The following is a 26,432-nucleotide window of genomic DNA, read 5'->3' as shown; positions in this document are numbered from 1 at the left end:
TAAATAAATCTTTAAAAAATAAATAAATTTTAAAAAGTAGAATCTTGTCATTTCACCATCAGTATAACCACTTAAGTTCTGAAAACAGTACATACAGTTTTGTATGTGATCCACGAGATTATAATGGAATGAAAAAGTCCCTTTGCCGAGTGACACCAGAGCTGCCTCATGCTGTAGCACAGCACAGCCCTACGTGCACATGGCCGTGTGCGTGTAAACACACCCAGGGCACTACCAGCCACAGGATGGCACACACCAGCAGCTGGGGCGGATGACATTGAGCGACTGTGACGCACAGCTGGGGATGGCTGACACTGAGCAACTGTGACACACAGCTGGGGCAGCTGACGCTGAGTGACTGTGACACACAGCTGGGGACGGCTGACGCTGAGCGACTGTGACACACAGCTGGGGATGGCTGACGCTGAGCGACTGTGACACACAGCTGGGGCAGCTGACGCTGAGCGACAGTGACGCATAGCTGGGGGCTGACACTGAGCTGCTGTGACACACAGCTAGGGGCTGACACTGAGTGGCTGTAACACACAGCTGGGGACGGCTGACGCTGAGTGACTGTGACACACAGCTGGGGCAGCTGACGCTGAGCGACTGTGACACACAGCTGGGGACGGCTGACGCTGAGTGACTGTGACACACAGCTGGGGATGGCTGACACTGAGCGACTGTGACACAGCTGGGGATGGCTGACACTGAGCAACTGTGACACACAGCTGGGGCAGCTGACGCTGAGCGACTGTGACACACAGCTGGGGACGGCTGACACTGAGCAACTGTGACACACAGCTGGGGCAGCTGACGCTGAGTGACTGTGACACACAGCTGGGGACGGCTGACGCTGAGCGACTGTGACACACAGCTGGGGATGGCTGACGCTGAGCGACTGTGACACACAGCTGGGGCAGCTGACGCTGAGCGACAGTGACGCATAGCTGGGGGCTGACACTGAGCTGCTGTGACACACAGCTAGGGGCTGACACTGAGTGGCTGTAACACACAGCTGGGGATGGCTGACACTGAGCAACTGTGACACACAGCTGGGGCAGCTGACGCTGAGCGACTGTGACACACAGCTGGGGACGGCTGACGCTGAGTGACTGTGACACACAGCTGGGGATGGCTGACACTGAGCGACTGTGACACAGCTGGGGATGGCTGACACTGAGCAACTGTGACACACAGCTGGGGCAGCTGACGCTGAGCGACTGTGACACACAGCTGGGGACGGCTGACGCTGAGTGGCTGTGACACACAGCTGGGGATGGCTGACACTGAGCGACTGTGACACAGCTGGGGATGGCTGATGCTGAGCGACTGTAATACACAGCTGGGGCAGCTGACACCGAGTGACTGTGACACACAGCTGGGGGCTGACGCTGAGTGACTGTGATGCATAGCTGGGGGCTGACACTGAGCCGCTGTGATGCACAGCTGGGGACAGCTGACGCTGAGTGACTGTGACGCACAGCTGGGGACAGCTGACACTGAGTGACTGTGACGCACAGCTGGGGATGGCTAACGTTGAGCGACTAACACACAGCTGGGGGCTGACGCTGAGCGACTAACACACAGCTGGTGATGGCTGACGCTGAGCAATTGTGATGCACAGCTGGGGACGGCTGACACTGAGTGACTAACACACAGCTGGGGACGGCTGACGCTGAGTGACTGTGATGCACAGCTGGGGGCTGACGCTGAGTGACTGTGACGCACAGCTGGGGGCTGACGCTGAGTGACTGTGATGCACAGCTGGGGGCAGCTGACGCTGAGTGACTGTGACGCACAGCTGGGGGCTGACGCTGAGTGACTGTGATGCACAGCTGGGGGCGGCTGACGCTGAGTGACTGTGACGCACAGCTGGGGGCGGCTGACGCTGAGCGACTATGACACACAGCTGGGGGCGGATGACGCTGAGTGACTGTGATGCACAGCTGGAGGTGGCTGACGCCGAGTGACTGTGACACCAGCTGCGGTACACAGCTGACAGCTGAGTGCATCTTGCTTCTAGATGTGGCCACTGGAAGACAGTGTGCTGTGCTGCACTGGCACAGCCTCCTGATGGCACCAGGAGGCCACATCCAGTCACCCACCTGTCCTGTCTTTGCTTCTGGGAGTGTGCTCTTTGTGATGGTCACACACAAGCACCAAGTCACCCGCGACGCGTCAGGGGATCCGCGCCTGCATTTTACAGCTTCTTCCCTTATCTTCCACATGGTTGTTTTTCATTCACACTGAGTTTCTGGGTTTGTCTTGCACTCTGACTTTTGGTTAAAGTCTTCCCCAGAAGCTGCAAGGAGGCTTGGAAAGGCTGAGGAAGCCGCACGCGGGTGGGCATTACCAATGCTGGGGCACCCATCCGGCTGAGGTGGTACTCCCCCAGGGCCCCCAGCCAGTACCCTTCCATGGTCATCCTGGCTGCAGGCGTCCTGGAGGCTGTGGAGGGGGGTCCCCACCACTGACACTTGCATCTTTGGCCTGTGTCCCTCCCTCCCAGGGGCTGGGGGTGAGCAAATCAGAGCTGGGCCATGTGACAGCAGAAATCCTTCCTACAGGCATTCAAGCTGCCCACGCCCCTGGAGCCCCTGATCCCGTGCCCTGCACTGGCCTCGGAGGCAGCCACGTTGGCTCCAATGCAGCCATCTCCCCCCAACAACCCCTCCTGTCCATCCTGCCATCTCCCCTCCCCCCACCTCCGACTCTGTGGCCCTAGGGGAGGGACTGCCAGTCCACCCTGCACATCACATAGCTTAGGGCACAGGCCCTTCACAACAGCCACCGAGTCAGGCCTGGGGCCCCAACCCTTGGGGCAACCTGCACCATAGCCCTGACTCCTGCCCTCTGCAAACTGCAGGAGACCTGAGCTTCCTCCCAGCCCTACAACCCTCTGCCAGTGCAGGAGCACAGCCAGGCCTTGGGGAAAAAGCAGGTGGAAAGAACCAGAAGCAGCAGAGAGAGGCAGGGAGCTGGCGTGGGCCCTCTGGTCACTGGGCAGCTCAGCAGGGCCGGCTGGGGGAGGGGCCGGCTGGGGGGTTCATGCGAGGACTCTCCCAGCTCAGGACCACTTACCTTCACCTCCTTCTCAATATAGTCGCTCAGCAGTCTGTCTGGCTCGACGCGCTCGGGCAAGGACAGCACCACAGTGTGCAGAGGGCGCCTCTCTGTCACCTTCTCATGGGCTTTCTTATCTCTACTCTTTTCACCTTTTAGGAATACTCGTTTAAATGGCGACACAATTCCAGGCTGCAGGCAGAAATGGCAATGGTTGGAGTTCATTACTTACAGGTGCTTTGTGAGTCCCAACGGCTAACGCACAGAAGTAGCCGAAAGCACTTCCACGGTCCCCATGCAAACTGGGTACAGACGAGCGCTCACGAGCCCTGGGCGCCAGGTCCCTACACCTGGGAAGGGGACAAACGACATCGTTCCAACTCCTCCCCCAGCTCAGGTCCCTGAGAAGGCAGCCAGGAAGCATGGCCGGGGCCAGCGTCCCAGCAGCCAAGGTCGGCCGGGACACGGCTGGGACATGGCCGGGACACGGCTTCTCACCCGACGCTTCCCTCTGGTCAGGCCTCAGGGCTCCAGGCGCCACATCTGGAAATTGACCACCACGGGGAGAACAAGGGGGAAGCGATGATTGGCGGCTGGCTGGACCCCAACCCTAACTGACAGCCTCACGCCCCAGGCAGCCCTACGGAGGGCTCAGAAGGCTAATCCTCTAACCAAAGGAGAGAGAGAGAGGAGAGGAGAGCAGGTGGACACGAGCCTCCCCTCTGGAGCCCAGGACACCGACGTGGGGCCGTGGTGAGGCAGCAGCCCAGTCCTGCCAAGACCACTCCTGTCCTGTCATCCCAAAGGAATACACACCAGGGAAAACAGGACCTGACATACGGCCTCGGAGGCGCAGAGCCCAGGGCTGCTACAGTGCCAGGGAGAGGCAGTGTCAGAGTACTGTGTGCGGCTCCCGCCAGGGAAGGCTCGGAGGGCGATGACCGGGCTCCCGCCAGGCTCGCCCCTGGCACCGGCACACAGAGAAGCAAGACGCCAACAGCCAACTGCCTGCTGAAAGCTCTCCTGTGCATGGGACACCTGGCAGGGCCAGGACCTGTGGGCACCTGGTCAAAGCCAGCAGCTTCACAGACGGACAACCACAGCCCGGGGGGGTTCAGTGGGATTCAGCAGCCACCCCCACCAAGCAGCCTGGGGTCCCCCACCTCAAGGGGGCACTCCAGCACTAGGGCAGAGGTCAACAAAGGAAACCCCTACAGGTCTCTGCCCTGCCGCCCCCAGCAGCCAAGGACACACGACCCTGCTCCTCAGCTTTGCCTGGACCAAATGAAGGTTAAGGTCAACCATCTGGGGAGTGAACCAGTGAATGGGCCCTCTTCTCCCTGGGTCTCTCCCCACTGACTGTCAGCACTGGCCGGGGAGCAGGAGGTTCGCTCTACAACACAGAGTCCCGGCACCTCTGAGCCTCGTCACCCTCTCCCTGGGCCCCCGCAGCGCAGGGCCCTCTGACAGCACACGCAGAGGTTCCAAGGCCTGACCCTGACCTCTGCTCTAGCACGGGCTGGTGGGCGGAGCTCTTGCCAGCCCCACACAAGCTCAAGACCCTGGCAACACGTGACAGACTCCGGGCAGGCAACAGACAGCGCCCTGGCTTACAGTGGCCTCACTGGAACTCTGCATCTCCACGGTGAGCTATCTGGACGGAAACCTACTTACAGAGCCAGCAGCAGGTGGACTTAACGATGGTTCAACTCCTGACTTCTCAAGTTATTAAACTCATTTATTATACAGGTTTAACAAGTTATGAAGTGCATTTTTAATTAATTTACTTATTTGAAAGACAGAGAAAGACACATCTTCCATCTGCTGTTCCGCTCCCCAAGTGACTGCAAAGCCAAGACCTTCATTTGGGCCTCCGGTGTGGGTAACAGGAACCCAAGTACCTGGGCCATCACCTGCTGCCTCCCACGTGCTCTGGCAGGAAGCTGGGTCGGCAGCAGTGGTGGGACTGGGTCCCAGGCACTCTGACAAGGACGCAGGCTCCCCACGCAGCAGCTCAACCTGCTGGGCCACGGTACCCACCCCCTAGATGAATTTCTGACTTAGCAATATTTTTGAACAACAATGGGTTTGTTGAGCTACAACGTGACACTAAGTCAAGGAGCATCTGTCTGGCCCAGGTCCTTGGGCCCCTGACCCATGGGGGAGACTCAGAGAAGCTCCTGGCTTTGGCCTGGTCCAGTCCTGGCCGCTGCAGCCATCTGGGGAGTGAACCAGCAGATGGAAGACCTCCCCTCACCCCCCTCTCCTCCACCACGTAACCCTGATGTTCAATTAAATATTTTTTAAAAAGAAAACAGGAGTGTCCGTAATGTCAACAGTTACTTTCTATGATGACTTTTTTTTTTTGAAGATTTATTTACTAGAAAGTCAGAGTTACACAGGAGAGGCAGAGAGAGAGAGAGAGAGAGAAGGAGAAACAGAGAGAGAGAGAGAGAGAGAGAGAGAGAGGTCTTCCATCTGCTGATTCACTCCCCAGTTGGCCACAACATCTGGAGCTGCGCCGATCTGAAGCCAGGAACCAGGAGCTTCTTTGGATCTCCCATGTGGGTGCAGGGACCCAAGGGCTTGGACCGTCTTTTACGGCTTTCCCAGGCCATAGCAGAGAGCTGGATGGGAAGTGGAGCAGCTGGGACTTGAACTGGTGCCCCTATGGGATGCCGGCACTCAGGCGGCAGCTTTACCTGCTACGCCACAGTGCCGGCCCTCCATGACTTTTAACCTTGACAGCCCACTAGCAACCCATCTCTCCTCCACCTGCCGTCACCACGCAGGTGAGACCAGAGCCTCAGCCTGGTCCACACATCATGACCACAGACTGGGCATCACTGGCACCTGCGTCCTGACGGAGGGCCGCCCCGTGAGTCCCTCACACGGGCCTGCGCCCACCCCTGGCCTGGAACATCCACCTCCCCTGGGACAGCCTCTCTCATCAGGAGCAGCGCCCCTCCCCCGCTGCCCCTCAGCACCTCTTGTTGGTGGTGGGGAGAGTCACAGAGGGATCCCCGTGACACAGGGTCCTCAGGGCGGGTGACAGCGGGGCTGGCATGGTTTGCACACAGGCCTTCATTGACTGTTCTCTCTACACATTTTTATAACTGAAATTGTCTCTATGACTACACACGTGCAGAGGACAGAGCTGAGCCTCCTACGATGTCCAGGACGTAAACTCAGGAAAAGGCCCAAAAACCAGCACCCAGCAATGCTGGCTGCAGGCGGCTCAGGCTCGGGGCTCAGGGTCTCTGCTGTAAGGAGGCGGGGAGCCCACCCCGGGACGTCCTTCACGCATCGTGGTCCTCAGCCCCCCACCAGCTCCGCGTCCCGGGATGAGCACGGGGCAGGGATGCGTCTGGAGCAGGCAGCGGCAGCGTGGGCTTCCCGGGGAATGTCCCCTGTGACCTGGCAGCCGGCAGCCCCGGTAAGAGCCGGGTTTCATCAGCACCCCTGAGAGCCGCTGTCTTCCTTCCTGCCGGCTCCTCCCTGGGCTCCTGGGACTTGCAAGGTCCCGTCCCAGAGCTGAGGGACACGCAGAGGTGAGTGGCTGCGGCCTGGCTTCAACAGCCTCACCTGCACAGAGGGAAAGCTGCAACCCCAGGGCCCACTCCTCCTCATCACCGCCCCCGCGGCAGGGACGGTGCCAGAGTGCTGATGGCAACAGCACAGCCAGGCCGCACGGCCCAGTCTGCCTGCTCTGGCAAAGCTGCTTGTCAGCCTAACTGGTTACTCATGCACACATGGCAGCAACAGGAAACCAACCCTGAACCAGAGACTTGCAAAACCCACCTCTAACCAATAAGCCACACCAGCCAAATCAACAGGCCCACAAACCACATGCAACGTACACTGTTATTTCAACGCTGATGTACAGCTCATAAAATTATAGTCCGCACAGAGAACTACAGTCCGTGCCGGGAAAGAGCTGGGCCCCCAGCCTGCAATCCCGCTGCTAAAGAGAGAGCCTCAGAGACCAGGCACTGAGGCACAGCTGGGCAAGGAAACCAGGACGACCCCACAGCTGCCTCTCAGCACCCAAGGGCCTGGGCCCCCTGTGACCCCAGCAGCCAGCACACGGCCTGCCCGGGGCTGGAGAGCCGTCAGCGCTGCGACTGACCCTTGCCGTGGGTAGAGGACAGACAGCCTCTGCCCTCTGGGATGCCACAGTCAAGCAGGAGAAATGAGACAGAGAAACAGGAACTAAACAGCCAGCCAGGCCACACCGCCCTGGTTTTACAGGTGCTGCCCTGAGCAGCGAGGGACAAAGAGATGATGCAGCCCCTGCTCGAGACCAAAGCGAATTCCGGTTATGCATCCCGAATCTATGACCCCACAGACGGAAAACTGCACACCGACCTCCTGGGACAGGAGGCGGGGAGAACGCGGGCACACTGAAACGCGGTGGACAATCACCTCCAGGCTAAGTGGCCAAGGGGTACGCGAAACACCAGTGAAGCTTCTGCTTGGAGTCGGATCCCACGCCCCAGATATCACACACGCAAACTCCGAAAAAGTCCAAAACCGGGAACATGCCTGGTGTTAAGTGTCCAGGTAAAGGACACGCAGCCTGCAACACTGCTACACACACCACGCCTCCCTGCACACACCCGACTCCCGCGTCACCCTGGACAAAGTGCTAAGAGGCCCCCAGCACGTCCAGGAGTGTACAGGCCCCCGTGTGTCCCGAGGATCAGCTGCAGGTGGGTTTAACGAGACAGCGATGCCCCGCGTGTCCTTAGTGCAAGCTTCAGCCAGTGTTTCGTGAGCACCCTGCAAGTGCTGGACACTCGGGCAGCGACAGGGAAGGAGCCTCCCCATCCCAGGCACCTCCACCTCAAGGGAGAGACAGGGACTGGTGTTGTGGCACAGCAGGTTAAGCCGCCGCCTGTGAGGCCTGCTTTCCATATGGGTGAAGGTTCAAGTCCCGGCTTCTCCACTCCCAATCCAGCTCTCTGCTATGGCCTGGGAAAGCAGCAGAAGATGGCCCAAGGGCTTGGGCCCCTGCACACATGTCCAAGACCCAGAGGAAGCTCCTGGCTCCTGGCTTGGCCTGGCCGAGCCCTGGTCGTTGGGGCCATCTGGGGAGCAAACCAGCAGATGGAAGGTCTCTCTCTGCAGCTCTTTCAAATAAGTAAATCTTAAGAGAGCAGTAACACCAGCTCCACAGGGACAAGAGGAGACCGTGAGCTCAGCACGCAGGTCTGAGAAGGGCACTCAGTGTGGCTCAGCTTCAGCAGGACAGAGCGAGGGGCTGTCCCTGCAAGGGACACCTGCCACCTCCCATGAACCACACCCGGCGGGTGCCTGTCAGGGGCGCTGCAGCCCTGCCCACCAGCCAGCCCCAGGCCCCCCTGGCCACACAGACCAGCCATCGCTTCTTTATTAAAAACACGAAACCCTGTGGTCGGCAAGATCTTTCCTTGATGCCCTGGGAAGCAAGCGGGGCTCCCAGTAAGGCAGCCAGGGCCCCTCTGGACGCGCGAGGGACGGGACTCTCACTGCTGCCTGTTTGCTCTCCTGCACACAGAGCACAGGGCGGGGGGGGGGGGGGGCTGGGGGCCGCAGGGGATCCGGCACACAGAGCACAGGGCGGGGGGGGGGGGGGCGGGGGCTGCAGGGGATCCTGTACACAGAGCACAGGGCGGGGGGGGGGGGGCCGGGGGCCGCAGGGGAATCCTGCACACAGAGCGAGGTGGGGGGGCTGGGGGCTGCAGGGGATCCTGCACACAGAGCCACAGGGCAGGGGGGAAGCTGGGGGCCACAGGGGGATCCTGCACACAGAGCCGGGGGGGAGGCTGGAGGCCACAAGGGATCCTGTACACACAGCACAGGGCAGGGGGGAAGCTGGGGGCCACAGGGGGATCCTGCACACAGAGCGGGGGGGGGGGAGGCTGGAGGCCACAAGGGATTCTGTACACACAGCACAGGGCAGGGGGGAAGCTGGGGGCCACAGGGGGATCCTGCACACAGAGCGGGGAGGGGGGGCTGGGGGCTGCAGGGGATCCTGCACACAGAGCACAGGGCGGGGTGGGGGGGGGCTGGGAGCCGCAGGAGCCTCCCTCACGGGTGAGATTCAGGCACAGGCCCCACCCATCTCCGGTGCCTTTCCCGATGCCACTTCCCACCTGGGATCTCGGCCCCTGCTGACCGCACAGCCACAGGAAGGGGACATTCCCTGCAGACACAGAACCTGCACTCTCACCAGCCGCCCTCCGCCCGCTTGGTCAGAAGCTGTGAGTCCGCCCCGGTGCCCCAGACCTCCACCCAGCACACAAGGCCCGAGCCCTGGGGAGCAAATGTCACTCCAGGACCCCAGCCCCCCACAGTCCCCTCCAGCCGCCCTCCCACGCGGGGCCTGGACCCACCTCCCTCTCCATCAACGCTCCGTCCCAAACTCTGCAGAGGGCTGCTTGGGGAAATTCTGGTTCCTTCTTCTGCCGACACTTACTGGGTTTCTCTGCTCACTTCTGAGCTGGCTGGGAGGCTCGGGAGATGTGAGCCCTCCCTCTGAAAACCCCCGTGAACAGGAAGACCAGAAACCACAGCTTCCTCTGCAGAGCCCACTGGGGCTGTTTACAGTTTTCAACGTTGAACAACCAGCTGCACGCACAGAGGGACGCTGAGCCAGCCGGTGAGCCCGCTCCACAGGCAGCCTCCCCCCCGTGCCGGCAGCCGCGGGCCCGCGCCGGTGCGCACGTCTGACCGTCCTGCGCGTTCAGATGCCAGAGCCAGACAAGCGAGGGGCGGCCCCTCCCCAGGGACACGGAAGGACAGCCCCGACACGTCACTCCCACCTCGCGCTCTATGGCAACGAGACTTGCGAGGTGCTCGGGCTGCAGGTGCCTCCACCGCCCCCAGGCCTTGTGCGTGAGTCACCACTCTGCACTCCCCTGAGCAAGCCCCACTTCACTTCTTCCGCGTTCACCTCCCGGTCTGGGAAGGACGAGTCGGATCTGCTGCTGGTATCGGCCCTTTGACGTGGAATATTCCAGAAGAGCTTGCAAACAGGACAGGGCACTGAATTAAACGTTCTGACTAACCAGAGTGACGGTCAACGCTCCCAGACCAACAGACACGCCGGCTACAACGCAGGTGCCCTCGCCCGTGAGGGGCTCCCGCCTCCCCGAGCCGTGCCTGCGCCCGGGCAATGCCGTCTCGGGCAACGCCGTCTTGGGCAATGCCGCCCAATGACAAAGCATCGCCTCTCTCAGTGAGTGCTTCACGGAACGCCGTCCTGAAAGTGAAAAACAGCGCCCTGTGGGGAACTTCCCCGTCATCACCAGGCCCAAAGATCAAACCACCCTGAGACGAGCCCAGCGTTAGGTGAGACCAAACCAGCGTGCCGATTCTCAACACAGTTCCGCCCATGAGAACGTAGACTTCGCACGGCAAAGCTGCACTCATCCGTAACACTGAAGGGCGAGAGGTCCTGATGCTACGGACTCCCGACTTCCGAATGACCCTCTGGTGCGCCCATCACGAGAGCACCTGCCCGGATGCACAAGGGACAGGCCGCAGCTGGGCCTGTCTGAATGGACACAGGCGTCACACAGCCTGTCACCCACCTCCCCTACAACCCACAGGGCAGCACAGCTCAGTCCTCTTCCTGACAGAGCACAACCAGGCAGTCCGCCCACTGCGGCTACACACAGGCCTGGGAGAAGGGAGCCTTCCAAGGAAACAGAGCCACAGCACAAACACCAGTCAGCACGTCCAGGGTCGCCTAGGGCGAGCACGAGACAGGAGTCCGGCACAGGAGCCCAGAGAGGGAGCCACGGCACAAGGACAGGCCAGAGCCATGCTCGCAGCACCGCCCACACCAGAGGCTCACTGCAGGGACAGGGACCCAGTGCAGTGCCGGCCAGAGCTCTGGGGGCAGAGGGAAAGACCAGCCCACGCCCACCTGCTTCTCCCTGTGAACACACCATCCGCGTGACCTGAGAGGCACACTCCCTCGAACCCTACTGAAGCACCGCGTCGGCCCCCCCAGGAATCCCATCATCAGCAAGAGAAACAAAGAGCTACAGTCATTATGCAACACCTCAAACTGCAGCAGTGGAAACCGGAGATGCGCTTCCTTTCTCCTGATGGGAGGACGTACCTGTGGCCTTGGCTTTGCCTCTTGGCCACAGAACCTAAAATACTTACTATCTGGCCCTTTAAAAAAAGATTTATTTACTTGTTTGTTTGTTTGAAAGGTAGAGTGACGGGGCCTGGCGCTGTGGCATAGTGGGTAAAGCCGCTGCCTGCAGTGCCGGCATCCCATATGGGCTGCTCCATTTCCGATCCAGCTCTCTGCTGTGGCCTGGGAAAGCAGGGGAAGATGGCCCAAGCCCTTGGACCCCTGTACCTGCGTGGGAGACCTGGAAGAAGCTCCTGGCTCCTGGCTTCACATCAGCTCAGCTCTGGCCGTTACTGGCAACTGGGAAGTGAACCAATGGATGGAAGACTTGTGTGTGTGTGTGTTAACTCTTTCAAATAAATAAATAAATCTGAGGAGAGGAGAGGAGAGGAGGGAAGGTAGAGTGACATAGGAAGGGGGAGAGAAGGAGAAAGAAAGAGATCTTCTACCCCCTGGTCCACTCCCACACCCAGGACTGGGCCAGGCTGAAGCCAGGAGCCAGGAACTCCGTCCACGTCTCCCATGCAGGCAGCAGGCGGCCACGTCCTTGAGCACAGAGGCAGGAGGCTGGAGCGGAGGCGGAGGCAGGAGGCTGGAGCAGAGGTGGAGGCGGAGGCAGAGGCAGAGGCAGAGGCAGAGGCGGACGTAGAGGCGGGACTCAAGCCCACTCAAGGCACTCCAGGATCCCACCTGGCGGCCGAGCCCCCGCGCCTCCACCTGTCCTCCACGTGAACTCTGCCGACCCGTCCCGGCCGCCGTCTAGGAGAATGGCAGGAACAGAGTCCAAAGAGAGACACAAACATCGGCACCAGCAAGAAGACTTGGCTGTAACAGGAAGGTTGCGCGCGGAAGGATCAAACCCCAGACCGGCTCTCCTGATCAAACTGCAGGATTTCAACAGAACTCGGCTGCCAACGAGGGAGAACCAATGTGTCACGTGTGCAGGGAACACGGTGATCCTGTCACTGCTCCCAGGGTCAACTTAAAACCAAGCTGCTGGGCTGAGGTCTGGCACTGCGGTTAGACGCCTCCCAGGACACCTGTGTCCCAGCTCCGCTTCTGGGCCGGCTCCCTGCTAATGCACCCTGGGTAGCAGCACCAGGGCCCATGCCACCCACAGGGCAGACCTGGATGGAGCTCCAGGCTCCTGGCTTCTGCCTGGCCCGGCCCTGGCCGTTGCAGCCATTTGGGCAGAACCACCGGATGGAAGATCTCTCTCTGTCCTCCCTCTCTCCGTGCAACTCTGCCTTTCAAGTAAATAAATCACCTTAAAAAAAAAAAAAAAAAAAGGCCAGCGCCGCGGCTCACTAGGCTAATCCTCCACCTGCGGAGGGGCACACCGGGTTCTAGTCCTGGTTGGGGCACTGGATTCTGTCCCGGTTGCCCCTCTTCCAGTCCAGCTCTCTGCTGTGGCCAGGGAGTGCAGTGGAGGATGGCGCAGGTGCTTGGGCCCTGCACCCCATGGGAGACCAGGACGAAGCACCTGGCTCCTGCCATCGGATCGACGTAGCTCCGGCTGTAGAAGCCATCTGGGAAGTGAACCAACGGAAGGCAGACCTTTCTCTCTGTCTCTCTCTCTCTCTCTCACTGTCTATAACTCTACCTGTCAAAAAAAAAAAAAAAAACTATGCGACTAACAGCCTAGACATCCTTGATGATAAAAAATTTTCCTTTTGAAAGAAACTCTAGAGAAACTAAAAAATGAACTCTTGCCCCCCTCAAAAAAATCATGACCCCCACGTAAAACACACTAAACTGCAGACTGCAGCCTAATTCTGAGTCCCCCACAGAACGCAAGCCCCTCCACCTGGTCTCGCTGCTGGCACGTTCCCCTTCCAAAGCACAGTGACAGCCCCCTCCCCATGGGACCCTTACAGGACCCCACACATCACAGGACCCCCAGGGGATGCCCACATTGTTCCTATATGTGCGCGTCTATGATAGTTTAACTGACAAATCAGACACAACAGGGGCGGCGTGGAGGCCCCGCGGGTTAAGCTGTGGCCTGCAGTGTCGGCATCCCATGCGGTTGCTGGTTCAAGCCCCGGCTGCTCTACTTCAGATCCAGCTCCCAACAAAGGCACCTGGAAAAGTAGCAGAGGATGGGCCAAGTCCCTGGGCCCCTGGAGACCCAGAAGAAGCTCCTGGCTCTGGCTTTGGCTTGACACAGCCCTAGCTGTTGTAGCCATCTGAGGAATGAACCAGCAGATAGATCTTTCGGTCTCCGCTCTCTAACTCTATCTTTCAAACAAATAAATGAACCTTTAAAAAAAAAATAGATACAGTAAGAGATTATTAACAGTAACAAATAATAACCTAGAGCAATCACAACAGTATTCTGTCCCCAAACTGGCAGCATCAGTACTCCTGTGTCTCAGGGCCACACTAGGTAGGATCCAGGTTAGCTGAACACAGTGAGACACTGTGGCCCTGGTTCCGAGAGGCCACGGCGCTCTCATGACGACAGGTGGACAGCACCCCCAGCCTGCACACACGGAAAAGGGTCGGCTCCTGTTCCAGGTAGGGCACAGTGAGATTCCATCCTGCTTCTCAGACGAATGCAATCTAGAATTGATTATTTCTGGAATTTTCCATTTAATATTTCTGGACCTGGCTGACCTCAGTGAATTTAAACTTTGGAAAGCAAAACTGCAGACAAGGGTGGGGGGAGGGGATTATCGTGCATACATTCTCCCGCTGACCATAACCACAGCATTTAAAATAGAATTCAGGCTACAGAGGAGGCACGTGGCACAGCAAATAAAGTCCCCAAGTGGAGCCCACGCCCCACGGCACAGTGCCTGGTTCCGGCCCGGCTCCTCTGCGCCCAACTCCTGCTCTTGCTGCTGTACACGCTGGGAGGCAGCAGGCAATGCTCAAGGGCGTGGGAGACCCAGGCAGAGCTCCTGGCTCCCGGCTGGCCCAGTCCCGGCTGGCCCAGGCATCGGGAGGGTGAACCAGCAGATATCTCTCTCTCTCTCTAATAAAATAAAGTTCAACAAAAATCTAAAGAATTCAGACTGCAGCAGGTGCTAAGTGTGCCCACTGCTGTTGATGTCATGGCTTCCAGGGTCCCCACTGGGGGCAACAGGCGGCTTCAAAAAGAAAAAACATGAACAGCTCTAACTCAAAACGAATCCAGAAGGATTTGTCCTTAAGTTCTTAAGTTCTTCGTCCTTACCCTGGGATTTTTTTTTTTTTTTTTACAGGCAGAGTGGACAGTGAGAGAGAGAGACAGAGAGAAAGGTCTTCCTTTGCCGTTGGTTCACCCTCCAATGGCCGCCGCAGCCGGCACACCACGCTGATCCGAAGGCAGGAGCCAGGTGCTTCTCCTGGTCTCCCATGGGGTGCAGGGCCCAAGGACTTGGGCCATCCTCCACTGCACTCCCTGGCCACAGCAGAGAGCTGGCCTGGAAGAGGGGCAACCGGGACAGAATCCGGCGCCCCAACTGGGACTAGAACCCGGTGTGCCGGCGCTGCAAGGCGGAGGATTAGCCTAGTGAGCCGCGGTGCCGGCCTACCCCTGGGCTCTTTTTAATGCTCGCATGGAAACGCTGCTACCGACATCGCTGGTTTCATGACCCACAGCCAGCAAACCCCACCCACAGAAGCAGCCCCCATGGCTGCCGCCGCCGCCACCACCACGTGCAGGGACCGCAGCAAGAGGGACCAGCCCTGCTCCCCAACTCTCCGCCCTCTCCTCTGCACAGCCTCCCCTCCCCCTGTCCTCCCACCCTCACCCACCCTGCAGACCAGGCTCCCCCAGTCCAGGGTACAGGGAGAAGCTGCCTGGGTACACAGCTTCAAACCCACACACCTCTGCCTGCTGCACTTCGGTCACGGCACTCCGCGCTCTGGGCCACGGTGGGCACTGAGCCCCTGCGGCCAGCGAGGGGGCTCAGAGGGCCGCGTCAGTTCCCCAGGGGGTTCTCCACCTGCTGGACACTGAGCCGCCCCTCGCCATCAGCAACACCACGGCAGGAGGCCACGTGCACAAACTCCACTAACAGTGGCTTCAGTGGGAAGGTTTTCTCAATGAATGTATTTTGCTATTTCTTCTGAGATGTAAATGTACTTTTTACTAAGGAAAAAAGTTTGAAGTTCATTTTGGAAATATCCAAAATGCTTAGCAAATATCATTTTCATCTTTATACTGAGAAACATTCAATAGTTTGGGACTGTGCTACATGGGCAGCAATGTGTTGGAATGACCACTTTCATCCTAAATTGTCATGTTCATGCTTAGAATAACCACTGCAGGGCTGGCGTTGTGGCACAGCAGGTTAAGCGACCGCGTGACAGGCCGGCATCACATGTGAGCACTTACTCAACTCCCAGCTGCTCCACTTCCAATCCAGCTTCCTGTTAACACACCTGGGAAGGCTGCAGAAGATGGCCCAAGTCCCTGGGCCCCTGTACCCACACACGAGACTAGCAGGGAGCTCCTGGCTCCTGGCTCCTGCCTGACTCAGCCCTGGTTGCTGTGGCCATCTGGGGACTAAGGCCATGGACGGAAGGATGGACAATCTCTCTCTCCCTCCCTCTCTCTCTGTCTCTCCCTCTGTCACTCCGCCTTTCAAATAAGCAGATATATCTTTAAAAAATAATAAGGGCCAGCATTGCAGCACAGCAGATTGCAATGCCAATATCCCACATCAGGGGTCCACTCAAGTCCCAGTTTCCTTGCCTCCAACCCAGCTCCCTGCTAATGCGCCTGGAAAGGTAGTGGGAAATGACCCAAGTGCTTGGCTTCCTGCACCCATGTGGGAGACCCGGATGGAGTTCCTGGCTCCTGGTTTTAGCCTGATCCAGGCCCAACTTCTGTAGGCATTTGGGGAGTGAAGAAGTAGATGGAAGATCAATCAATTGGTCACTTGTTCACTCTCTCTCTCTCTCTCTCTCTCTCTCTCCCTCCCTCCCCTCCACCTGTCTGTTGCTCTGCCTTTCAAATAAATTAATTTTTTAAAAATTGGTGATACTATGGAGCACATCTGTTAGTCTCTGTTAAGATTACAAAGGTACATTTGCTTTCCCAGGAACTGCATTTTCAGAACTTAACCCTACAGATGCATTACACAGGCCGGCGCCGCGGCTCACTTGGCTAATCCTCAGCCTGCAGCACTGGCATCCAGGTTCTTGACCCGGCTGGGGTGCCGGGTACTAGTCTCGGTTGCTCCTCTTCCAGTCCAGCTCTCTGCTGTGGCCCGGGAAGGCAGTGGAGGATGGCCCAAGTGCTTGGGCCCTGCACCTGCATGGGAGACCAGGAGAAGCACCTGGCTCCTGGCTTGGGATCGGCACAGCACCGGCCGTGGCTGCCATTAGGGGGTTGAACCAACGGAAGTAAGTCCTTTCTCTCTTGTCTCTCTCTCACTGTCTATAAAATAAAAATGGCAAAAAATTAAAAAAAAAAATGCATCACACACCTGTGACAGGCTAGCGGCAGCTTAACCTGTTCAATATCTGTGAGGGTAAACTGACAACCTAGTAGTCCACAACCAGGCGTCTGGCACAGTGGTCAAGCCATCACCTGGGCACCAGATCCTGTTTCAGAGTTCCTGGGCTTGAGAACCGGCTCCACTTCTGACTGCCCCCTCCTGCTGATACACCCAAGGAGCAGCAGGTGTCGGCGCAAGTACAAGAGTCCCTGCTTCCACGTGGGAGACCTGGATTGAGTTCCACGCTCAAGAGTTCCGCCTGGCGCAGGCCTGACCCTGGCTGTTGCTGGTATTTGGGAAGTGAACCAGCAGATGGAAGATCTTTCTCTCTGCCTTTCAAATAAATAAAAATTTTTAAAAAAGAATAAGTAATGATAGTAAAAGATTAGTCTCGTGAGTAAAATAAGGACTTTCAAATGGAGACACCTGGCAAATGCCACCCTAGCCAAGCCATCACAGTTGTTCACCACCCCAGATCCGGGGCAAGGAGACGCACGCCCAACACACGCAGAACAGCAGACGGCACCTCCAGGGTCCCTACCACGAGTCAGCACAGACAGAACCAATCTCGGTGACCGGCGATCTCCACAAACGCCAACCATCGAGCAGAAGGAGCACAAGCCGTTTCAGATCCAACGGGCCCACGGGGCAGAGACCTGGTGCAAAGACCGCTCGCGGATGACAGCAGGTCCGGACGGCCACCAGCGAGGCGGCACAGAACATGAGTGGCGTCCTCCTGACTGAGGGTGAGCTGAGCGGGGGGAGGGCGTCCTGTCCTCGTACCGAGGGAGGCACACGGTGATGGGGAAGGCTCACAGGACGTCACACCTGCGGCTCATTCCTAAATGGCTCAGAAATGCAAAACCACCGGGGAATCTGGGAGGAAGGTAGCGGGGAATCTGGGAGGAAGGTGGCGGGGAATCTGGGAGGAAGGTGGCGGGGAATCTGGGAGGAAGGTGGCGGGGAATCTGGGTACCGTGTCTGCAACTTTCATAGATCACAGCTGCTGGGGGCCGGCGCTGTGGTGCAGCAGGTGAAGCCACCGCCTACGATACCGCATCCCATATCAGAACACGGGCTCAAGTCACAACCCACTGCTCTACTCCCAATCCAGCTCCCTGCTAACAGCTTGGGAAAGCAACAGAAGGTGGCCCAAGTGCCTGGGCCCCTGCACCCACATGGGAGACATGGACGAGGCTGCTGGCTTCAACCTGTCTCAGCACGAGCTGTTGTGGCCACTTGGTGAGTGAACCAGTGGATGAAAGATCTCCGTGTCTCCCTCTCTCTAACCCTCACAAATAAATAAATAACTTTTTCTAAAAAATGTAAAGAAGTAAAATATCAAAAATTGTGCGGGGCAGGTGCTCGGTGCAGCATTTACGATGCTGCCTGGGACACGTGCGTCCCCCAGCAGAGTGCCCGGGTTCAAGTCTGGGAAGCAGCGGTCATGGCTCGACGACTTGGGTCCCCACCACCCACGTGCAAGACCTGATCTGAGTTCCAGGCTCTTGGTTTTGCCCTGGCCTGAGCTGTTGAAGGCACCTGGGAAGTGAACCAGCAGATGGAAGATCTCTCTCTCTCTCTCTCTCTGCCTGCCTTTCAAAATAAGTAATTGTACAAAGAACAGGGAGAATAAATGGAAAGATACTGTTTGCAGGTTTTTGGGCTGTTTCTTAAAGATTTATTTATTTGAAAGACAGAGTGACAGAAAGGGAGAGAGATCTTCCATCCACTAGTTCATTCCCCAAAAGGCAGCCACAGCCAGGGCTGGGCCAGAATGAAGCCAGGAACTCCATCCAGGTCTCCCACATGGGTGGCAGGGACCCAAGGATCTGGACCACCTTCTGTAGCTTTCCTAGGCACACTGGCAGGGAGCTGGATTAGAAGCAGAGCAGCCAGGACTAGAACCAGCGCTCTGATATGGGATGCCGGCGCTGGTTTAATCTGCGGCCCTGCAAAGCCAGCCCCAGCTTACAGGGATCCCTACAGGATCAGAAGCAGTGATCCCTAAAGGAGAGACAGCTAAGAAGCCAACTGCAACAGGACAGAACACTAAAAACACTCAAGTAACCCAGAAGACCAAAACAGAACTAAACACCAAGAAATAGAAAACAAATAAGAAGATGGCGTTAAACAGAGCCTACCAATGCTACATTAAACCTGCATAAGTGGGATTTGGTCTCTAAGGAGCGAACCAGTGAACGGGCACTCGCACGCCCTCTCAAATAAGGAAGGGAGGGAAGGAGAGGAGGAGAGGTGTCCAGCCAGATGTGATGGGCAGGTGGGCTTCAGCCGGTCTGAGAATGCAAACATGAGCCACGGGCAGTGATGCACGGGACGGCAATGAGGGCCGCCAGCCATCCTGACTCCTGGGCACCCTCACCAAGTCACACAGGGTCACACGTGTGACCTCTAGACCTGTCCACGGTGTCTCCTCAACACGTGTCCCTGCCACGGAAACCAGCCCAGGCCTGAGCACAGAGCCGTCATCGTGGCCCACAGGCAGCAAACCAGAGTTTTGGAAAGAACTTGTGTGGAGCTGTAACCTAGAGGATACTGAGATTTACATAAATCAATGTTTTTCTGTCTTTTTCCCCAAAGCTGCAAGCAACGACACAGGCGAAGTGGCGACTCCGGCCGCAGGGATGCCCCACCCAGGGAGGCAGCAGAGGTCAGCCAGCCACTCTCGTTTCCGGAACCCAGCTCCTGGCCCTCCCCGGGTTACGGGATACACCACCGCTAAGCTGCAGACAAAGGCCAGCCCCAGCTTCCCAGCGGCCTCACCAAAGGGGATTACTTCCACCGCACACCCGACGCCGGCCGCCAGCACAACCCAAGCGAGACGGCGACTGTTCAGGCAACACGTGCGAGGACAAGGGCTGCGCTCCTGGCACAGGCACAGAACTAGGGAGAAGGTTTCCTGTTTCCACTGTCAAAAGAAAAGGCCAGAGGTTCAACTGACAAGTCAAATGTGAGACGTGCACCGACAGGGACAGGAGCACAGGACCGGGCCCACTCAGAGCCCAGGCCCAGCACGGGGACGGCCCCAGCACGCAGGCCCTGCACACAGGCGCCACTTCCCGGCCACTCGGAGGGCAGCACGGGCCCTCCCACGTGCAGGCGACAGCGCAGGTGCACGGCAGCCCCCGGTGTGGCCCTAAAGCAGCCAGGCCACAGGCCCTCTGCAGCAACGTTTTGTCGGTCAGCAGCGGAAGTCCAAAGTCAAGGTGCAGCAGGCAGCTTCCCTGGATGGCTGCAGGCTCCGTGTCCTCCCTGCGCCCGACCACACATGTCTCCCCATGCCCTCCATGTGTCCTCCCCGCACCCTTCCCATGTTCTCTGTGTACTCCTACGCCATCCCTGTGTCCTCCACGTGTGCTCCGTGTCCTCACACTGTGTCTTCCCTGTGCCCTCCCCATGTCCCCCCACGCTGTGTCCTCCTCATGTCCTCCCACACCATGTCTTCCTTGTGTCCTCCCTGTGCCCTCCCCGTGTCCTCCCACACCATGTCCTCCTCATGCCCTCCCTGCATCCTCCACGTTGTGTCTCCCTGTGCCCTCCCACTCCATGTCCTCCCACACCATGTCCTCCCACACCGTGTCCTCCCCATGTCCTCCCTGTGTCCTCCCACACCATGTCCTCCCCATGTCCTCCCCGTGTCCTCCCTGTGCCCTCCCACACCGTGTCCTCCCACACCGTCCCTCACGTGTCCGTGCCCCATCTCCCCTCTTACAAGGACATGGCCGTGGGAGAGCGGTGGCCACTGCGATGGTCGCCATGCCCTCCCTGTCCTCCCCATGTCCTCCATGTGTTCTCCCACACCGTCCCTCATGTGTCCTCCCACGTGTGTTCACCCATGCGTGTCCTCCCACGCCGTGTCCTCCCTGTGTCCTCCACGCTGTGCCTTCCCACACTGTCCCTAGCGTGTCCGTGCCCCATCCCCCCTCTTACGAGGACACAGCCGTGGGAGAGCGGTGGCCACCGTGACGGTCACCGTGCCCTCCCTGTGTCCTCCCTGTGCCCTGTGCGTCCTCCCACGCTGTCCCTCGCGTGTCCTCCCATGCCGTCCCTCGTGTGTCCTCCCACACTCTCGTGTGCCATCCCACGCCGTCCCTCGTGTGTCTGTGCCCCATCCCCCCTCTTACGAGGACACAGCCGTGGGAGAGCGGTGGCCACCGTGACGGTCGCCGTGCCCTCCCTGTGTCCTCCCTGTGCCCTGTGTGCCCTCCCATGCCATCCCTCGCGTGTCCTCCATGCTGTGTCCTCCATGCTGTGTCCTCCCACACCGTCCCTCATGTGTCCTCCCATGCGTGTCCTCCCACGCCGGCCCTCGTGTGTCCTCCACGCCATGTCCTCCCTGTGTCCTCCCATGCCGTCCCTCGTGTGTCCTCCCACACTCTCGTGTGCCCTCCCACGCCGTCCCTCGCGTGTCCTTGCCCCATCCCCCCTCTTATGAGGACACAGCTGTGGGAGAGCGGTGGCTACTGCAATGGTCGCCGTGCCTCCATCACCCTTTCAGGGCTCCGAATACCGGCCCGGTCACGTCCCGAGGTCCCGAGGCCCCAGCACATGAACTCGGGGGCCACAGCTCGGCCCAGGCAGGTGGGGTAGGAGAAGGAAGCACGTCAGAAACACGGTACACACGGTGACACCGCCGGAGGCCGGGCACAGGCCTCGGGACGCGATGCCCCTGCATTTACATCTGAAGTTTCCCTGACAGACAGGTGCGCCATCACCGCCACCACGTCCGCGTCCTCCACCCGCACTCCCTCGCCTGCTGCTCCGAGGTCCGGGCTCGTCCCGCACACCCGACGCCCACAGGTGGCACGGAACTCCCCAGGCCTCCGAGTGCACACAGGCCCGGAGCCCCCTTCCCTTCCTCGGGACTTCCGCCCGTGCCCCGGGTCCCCGCCCGTCTGCTCTGCGGCGCTGTGGCATCTGCGCTCTGCCGCTCTCATTTTACGTGTGCTGCTGACGCTCGGTGCAAGGCCCGTGCATCTCCCCACAGCCGCCAGCGTCAGAGGCTCTCGTGGAAACGGGGAGCTCGGATGCTGAACACGGCACTTCCAGGACTCCCTGCCGGCCGAGCGGTCCCTCGCGCTGCGAGTGAGGGTGAGGAGAGGGCGCGGAAGAAAGCGGGAGAGCAGCCGCCGGTCCCCACCGTCCCCGCGGCCCCCGTCTGCGCCTCCATGCAGCGAAGAGCAAGGTCCGTGACAGCACCTTCCTCTGAAGCGACCTCAGAGCCGCAACCCAGCGCACACGGGCCTCCGCCGCGCCTTCCGAACCTCCGTCTGGCCACAGGGGCCGCATCCTGGCACCGCGGGCTAAGCCCCGGCTAGCGCCGGCTGGCATCCCACGTGAGCTCCGGCCCCTGCCCCCTGCTAACGTGCCTGGGAAGGCAGTGGACAATGGCCTTAACATCCAGGCCCCTGCCACTCACACGGGAGACCCGGGAGTTCCTGGCTTCTGGCTTCAGCCTGGCCCGGTCCTGGCTGTTACGGCAACTTGAGGACTGGACCTGTGGATGGAAGACCCTCTCTCCCTACCTCTGCCTCTGCCTCTGTCTCTCCCTCTCTGTCACTCTGCCCTCAAGTATGTAACAGAATCTTTACACGATAAACTACGACTACAGACTGACTCCGTATTGAAAATTACTAAGCAGGCAACATCACAAACGGCAACCCTCCGAGCCCGGGAGGAGCGAGCCTCCTGTTGAGTCCTCGTCCGTCCGCCCCCTCTCCTGAGCCAGGGTGACTCACGCTGCCTCCCAGAACCACGGTGCCAACCACGCAAGGGGAAGGACACACGGTGCAGAACCGCAAGCCCGCGGGCGGCTGACGGCTGCAGACGCAGCACGGCTATGAAGGCGACTTGGGTAAGTGTGGACCAGCGCTGGCGAACGGAAAAAGGAGTAAAACCACCAGCACGCGCTGGCCACGGTGGAGCGGCTTCCCCTCAGGGGCTGGGTACGCACAGGGAGCTAAGCTGCCAGACGCAGGCCGCCAGTTCGAGCCCCGGCTGCTCCGCTTCCGGTCCAGCTCCCTGCTCATGGCCTGGAAAAAGCAACAGAAGACGGTTCAGTGTTTAGGCCCCTGCCACCCACATGGGAGACCCAGATGACGTTCCTGGCTCCTGGCTTCAGCCTGGAGTATCACTGCTGTTGCAGCCACCTGGGGAGTGGACCAGCAGACGGAAGACATCCACCCCTCCCGTCAAATAAATTAATTAAAGGGGGAAAAAAAGCTTCATTTCAGGGGTTGGCGTGTTGTGCAAGGAGCCAAGCTGTTGTCTGTGCAGCACCGGTTTGAGTCCCAGCTGCTCCACCTCTTATCCAGCTCCTTGCTGATGCTGGGAAAACAGCAGAAGACGGGCCCAAGTGTTTGGACCAAGCCACCCACAGGGGAAACCCAGACAGAGTTCCTGACTCATGGCACTGCCCTAGCCCACTCTTGTTGCAGGAGTGAACCAGCTGATGGAAGATCAATGGAAAGAACTCTCTCTCTCAAATAAATAAATGTATCTAAAAAAGTGAAAGAAAAAATCCACTTAGTCTCAGCTGTGCAGACACAGGTGCACAGACATACCACGTGTCTACGGGGGGGGGGGGGGAGGGGGCATGCAGAAGGCGCAGCCTCCGGAGCACCGAAGTTCCCAGACTTCAAAGGCTCGGCCAGTCCAGTGCCGACAGCCTAGGGCCACGACCTAGGGGACACCTCCTCCCTGTTTTGTGTTACACAGAGACAGGCTTATCACACCCCCTGTTTAACTGCTGTCACTCGAATGTGCTCTCCCAGGTCCACAGACTGCCGGAGCTGCTGGGAGGCGGTTACCTGCCTGGTCACGGGCTCCGCCTTCAGGGAGGGGCTGCAGAGCCCCGCCTCCTCTCGCCCGCTCCCATTCTCCTTTCCTCGCCCCTTCTGACCTGGGGTGATGCAGCCAGAGGCCCTGGCTGCACACTCACCCCAGCCTCCGGAACTGCAAGAAATCAACGTGCCCTCTTCATAAATCACCCAGCCCAGATACTCCAAGACGGCAGCACCAATCAGACTTCGACGCAGAGCACTTGGCCACCCCCCTCCCTTTTGTCTTCTCCTCAGAAATCACTACTGCACCTACCAATGCCTCGGTGCTCATGCACAAAAGGTCTTGCAAACGTTCACGGCAGACACATCTTATGAAAAGCTATGCACAGGGGCCGGTGCTGTGGCAGAGCAGGTAAAGCCGCCGCCTGCAGTGCCGGCATCCCATGGGGCACCGGTTCTAGTCCCGGCTGCTCCACTTCCCATCCAGCTCTCTGCCGTGGCCTGGGAAAGCAGTAGAAGATGGCCAAGTACTTGGGCCCCTGCACCTGCGTGGGAGACCTGGAGGAAGCTCCTGGCTCCTGGCTTCAGAACGGCGCAGCTCCAGTGGTTGCGGCCATCCGGGGAGTGAACCAGTGGATGGAAGACTTCTCTCTCTCTCTCTCTCTCTCTCTCTCTTTCAAATAAATAAATAAATCTTTAAAAAAAAAAAAAAGAAAAGAAAAGCTATACATAGATTTCAAAACTTTCTGCACCAAAATAAACTCTTCACCGTTTTCCACAAACTTTTTGAAGCTCACTCATCTGTCTATCAAATCAGAACTTAACAAAACATAATACAAAATGAGTGATTCCTTATTAACATTTAATATCAACAGGGCTCCTTACAACCTTCAATTTAAACAATGCAAATAAGCTGGACCAACACAAAAACATTTAACTTCATCAAGCCCAAATCACAGCTACCGATAGGTGTGACCCAAGACCTTACAACAGGTGCAAGAAAAGCCAGGACTACAAGTTTACGACCAAACAGCGACGTCCTGAGGCCGTGATCCTCGTCAGTAGAAAAACACACAGGCCTGGCTCCAGCGACGCCTGCGCTTCTTCCAGGACAGGGCCACGAGGTGGCCGCGTGCAGACACGAGCCCCAGCCTCCTGACTCAAATCAGGACTTGCGTCTGCCAACTCCCAGCTGCTCTGCAGACATCAGGGGAGCAGGGCACCCCCAAAGGTCACCCCTGCCCCTTGGTAGCCAGCAGAGCTCCCTGCCAATGCACTCAGCCCTCCAGGTGACCAGCACTGACCCAGCTTCCACTGCGTCTCCCAGCACCCTCGTCAGCATGGTTCACAGTGGGGCCTCAACACGCATTTGCCAACTGCACTACGGCCCCCTGGGAGCAGCCTGCCTGGACCACTTCCGTGCAGTCCGCTCAGGCCCGCTGGTGCTCTGGCAGCTCCCTGGCTCCCGTGTCCCAAGGAAAATGGGCCACAGCGGCACAGGCTGAGCCCCTGCTCGACAAGACAAGCGTCTGAGACCCAGAAAGAGCCTGCCGGCCCACATGTGTGCAGGTGCTGGTCTGCGTTTTTTGGATAGCTAACTTGGAAGAGAACTGAGACGTTCAAAGTACGGTTTTATAAAACCTCCGAGACTGTGTCAGTTTGAGACGGGTGTTGCTGGCTGATTTATTGTAAGGAGAATAAAGCAGGCTCTCGGGTTCCAAGCTGGAGGGGACCGCGCTCCGAGTGGGCGAGCAGTGTCAGAAGGCTGTGCCCACCCCGCCGCAGAGCCCACGAGGTGAAGTGCGTTCAGCCATGGCCTGGATTGAATCACATGTCCCCAGCGCGCCCGGCCGGCCTCCTGCGGGGACCGAGCTGGGACAGGCGGCACAAGCCGGGGCTGAGCCAACTGACCGATGACCTCCCCGGACAGGGACGGCGAGATGAGCCATTCACCTGGTCCACGGTTAAATTCTCTCTGCCCAGCTGTAACGTTCAGTTCTGCGGTCTCCTTCTCTCCCTGCCCAAGCTCAGAGCTGCCTTGGCGCTCTCTGGGGCTTTCTCGGGACCTCTGCAGGCTCAAAGCCGGCGGGGGCCTCGGAAATCCAGTCCACCCCGCTCCGGCCGGTCAGACAGCGCCGGTGGGTCAGGCGCCCCGTCCCCGCGCTCACGGCAGCCGGCTCCGGCCCAGCCACGCTGGCCAGCGGCCCCCAGCCGTCACCACTGGGTGGGCGCCTCGCCCTCCAGCCACCTCTTCCTCCCGCGGTCCGGCCCGTCCGTCAGCTGTCTCCCAGCCTTAGCACCGCGTGTGCGGGGAACCGCACCTGAGTCGGACGGCGGGAAAGAGAAGCGGCCGCACAGGACCCCGCGGAGGCCACCAGCGTCCATTCCGCACCCAACTTTGGAAAAGTGGGGCACCTCGCCGAACAAGGTGAGGGCGCGGGGCTGTCGGAGGGCCAGGCCCGCGTACCCGGGCGCACGACAGGCAAGACCGGGCGATGGAGCAGCACCCCCTGGAAAACCCGCGCTCCACCCGGATGCGCGCGGACCCCGCACCCGTCTCCCTAAAAAGTTCTGTATCAACTCCTCCGGCCTGCAATCAAAGCCACATTTCACACCACGCAAACTACAGAGCCTCTCCAACCCCTGCCAGCGTCACGTCAGCGAGCGCACCCCACGGCGTCCGTGCCGGCGACGGTCCCCGCACGAGGCCGCCGGGCCGGGCCGGACCCCGGAGGGCGCGGCGCTTCCTCCCGCGGCCGCAGGCCCCCTGCCCATTGTCCCGGGCCCGCCCGCCCCGCGGCCCAGGGACCCCCCGACACCGCGCGGCCCGCTCACCTTCTTGCCCTTTTTGCCCTCCTCCTCCATGTCGCCGCGTGCGGCCCCCGCGGCCCGCCCGGCCCGCCCCGGGAGCCCCGCCGCCAGGGCCACTACATGCTCGCCCTGGGCCCGCCGCCCCGCGCTCCCGGCGCCGCCCGCCCGCAGTCCCCGCCCCGG

At 59.3% G+C, this 26,432-nt stretch overlaps 1 protein-coding gene across 4 annotated transcripts in view; it reads right to left on the bottom strand.

Annotated features, from left to right (window-relative positions):
• The window catches only part of CCM2 (CCM2 scaffold protein), a 50,128-nt gene extending 23,696 nt beyond the window's left edge, over nucleotides 1-26,432 (bottom strand). Inside the window, exons 1-2 of one of the 4 annotated variants that reach the window (XM_051853126.2) lie at nucleotides 26,274-26,432; nucleotides 3,085-3,258 (exon numbers count right to left, since the gene is read on the bottom strand). In XM_051853126.2, the coding sequence (XP_051709086.1) occupies nucleotides 3,085-3,258; nucleotides 26,274-26,303 (204 nt within the window). In that variant the 5' untranslated portion in view covers nucleotides 26,304-26,432. Of the gene's footprint in view, nucleotides 1-3,084; nucleotides 3,259-9,443; nucleotides 9,583-23,751; nucleotides 23,785-26,273 lie in introns of those variants that run through there. The other 3 variants (XM_070059893.1, XM_051853127.2, XM_051853128.2) reach the window with 3 other exon arrangements.

Source organism: Oryctolagus cuniculus, chromosome 16 (genome assembly GCF_964237555.1).
Source record: "Oryctolagus cuniculus chromosome 16, mOryCun1.1, whole genome shotgun sequence".
NCBI lineage: Eukaryota > Metazoa > Chordata > Mammalia > Lagomorpha > Leporidae > Oryctolagus > Oryctolagus cuniculus.
Note: the sequence above shows the minus strand (reverse complement) of the source record. Positions and strands in the feature narration are given on the sequence as shown.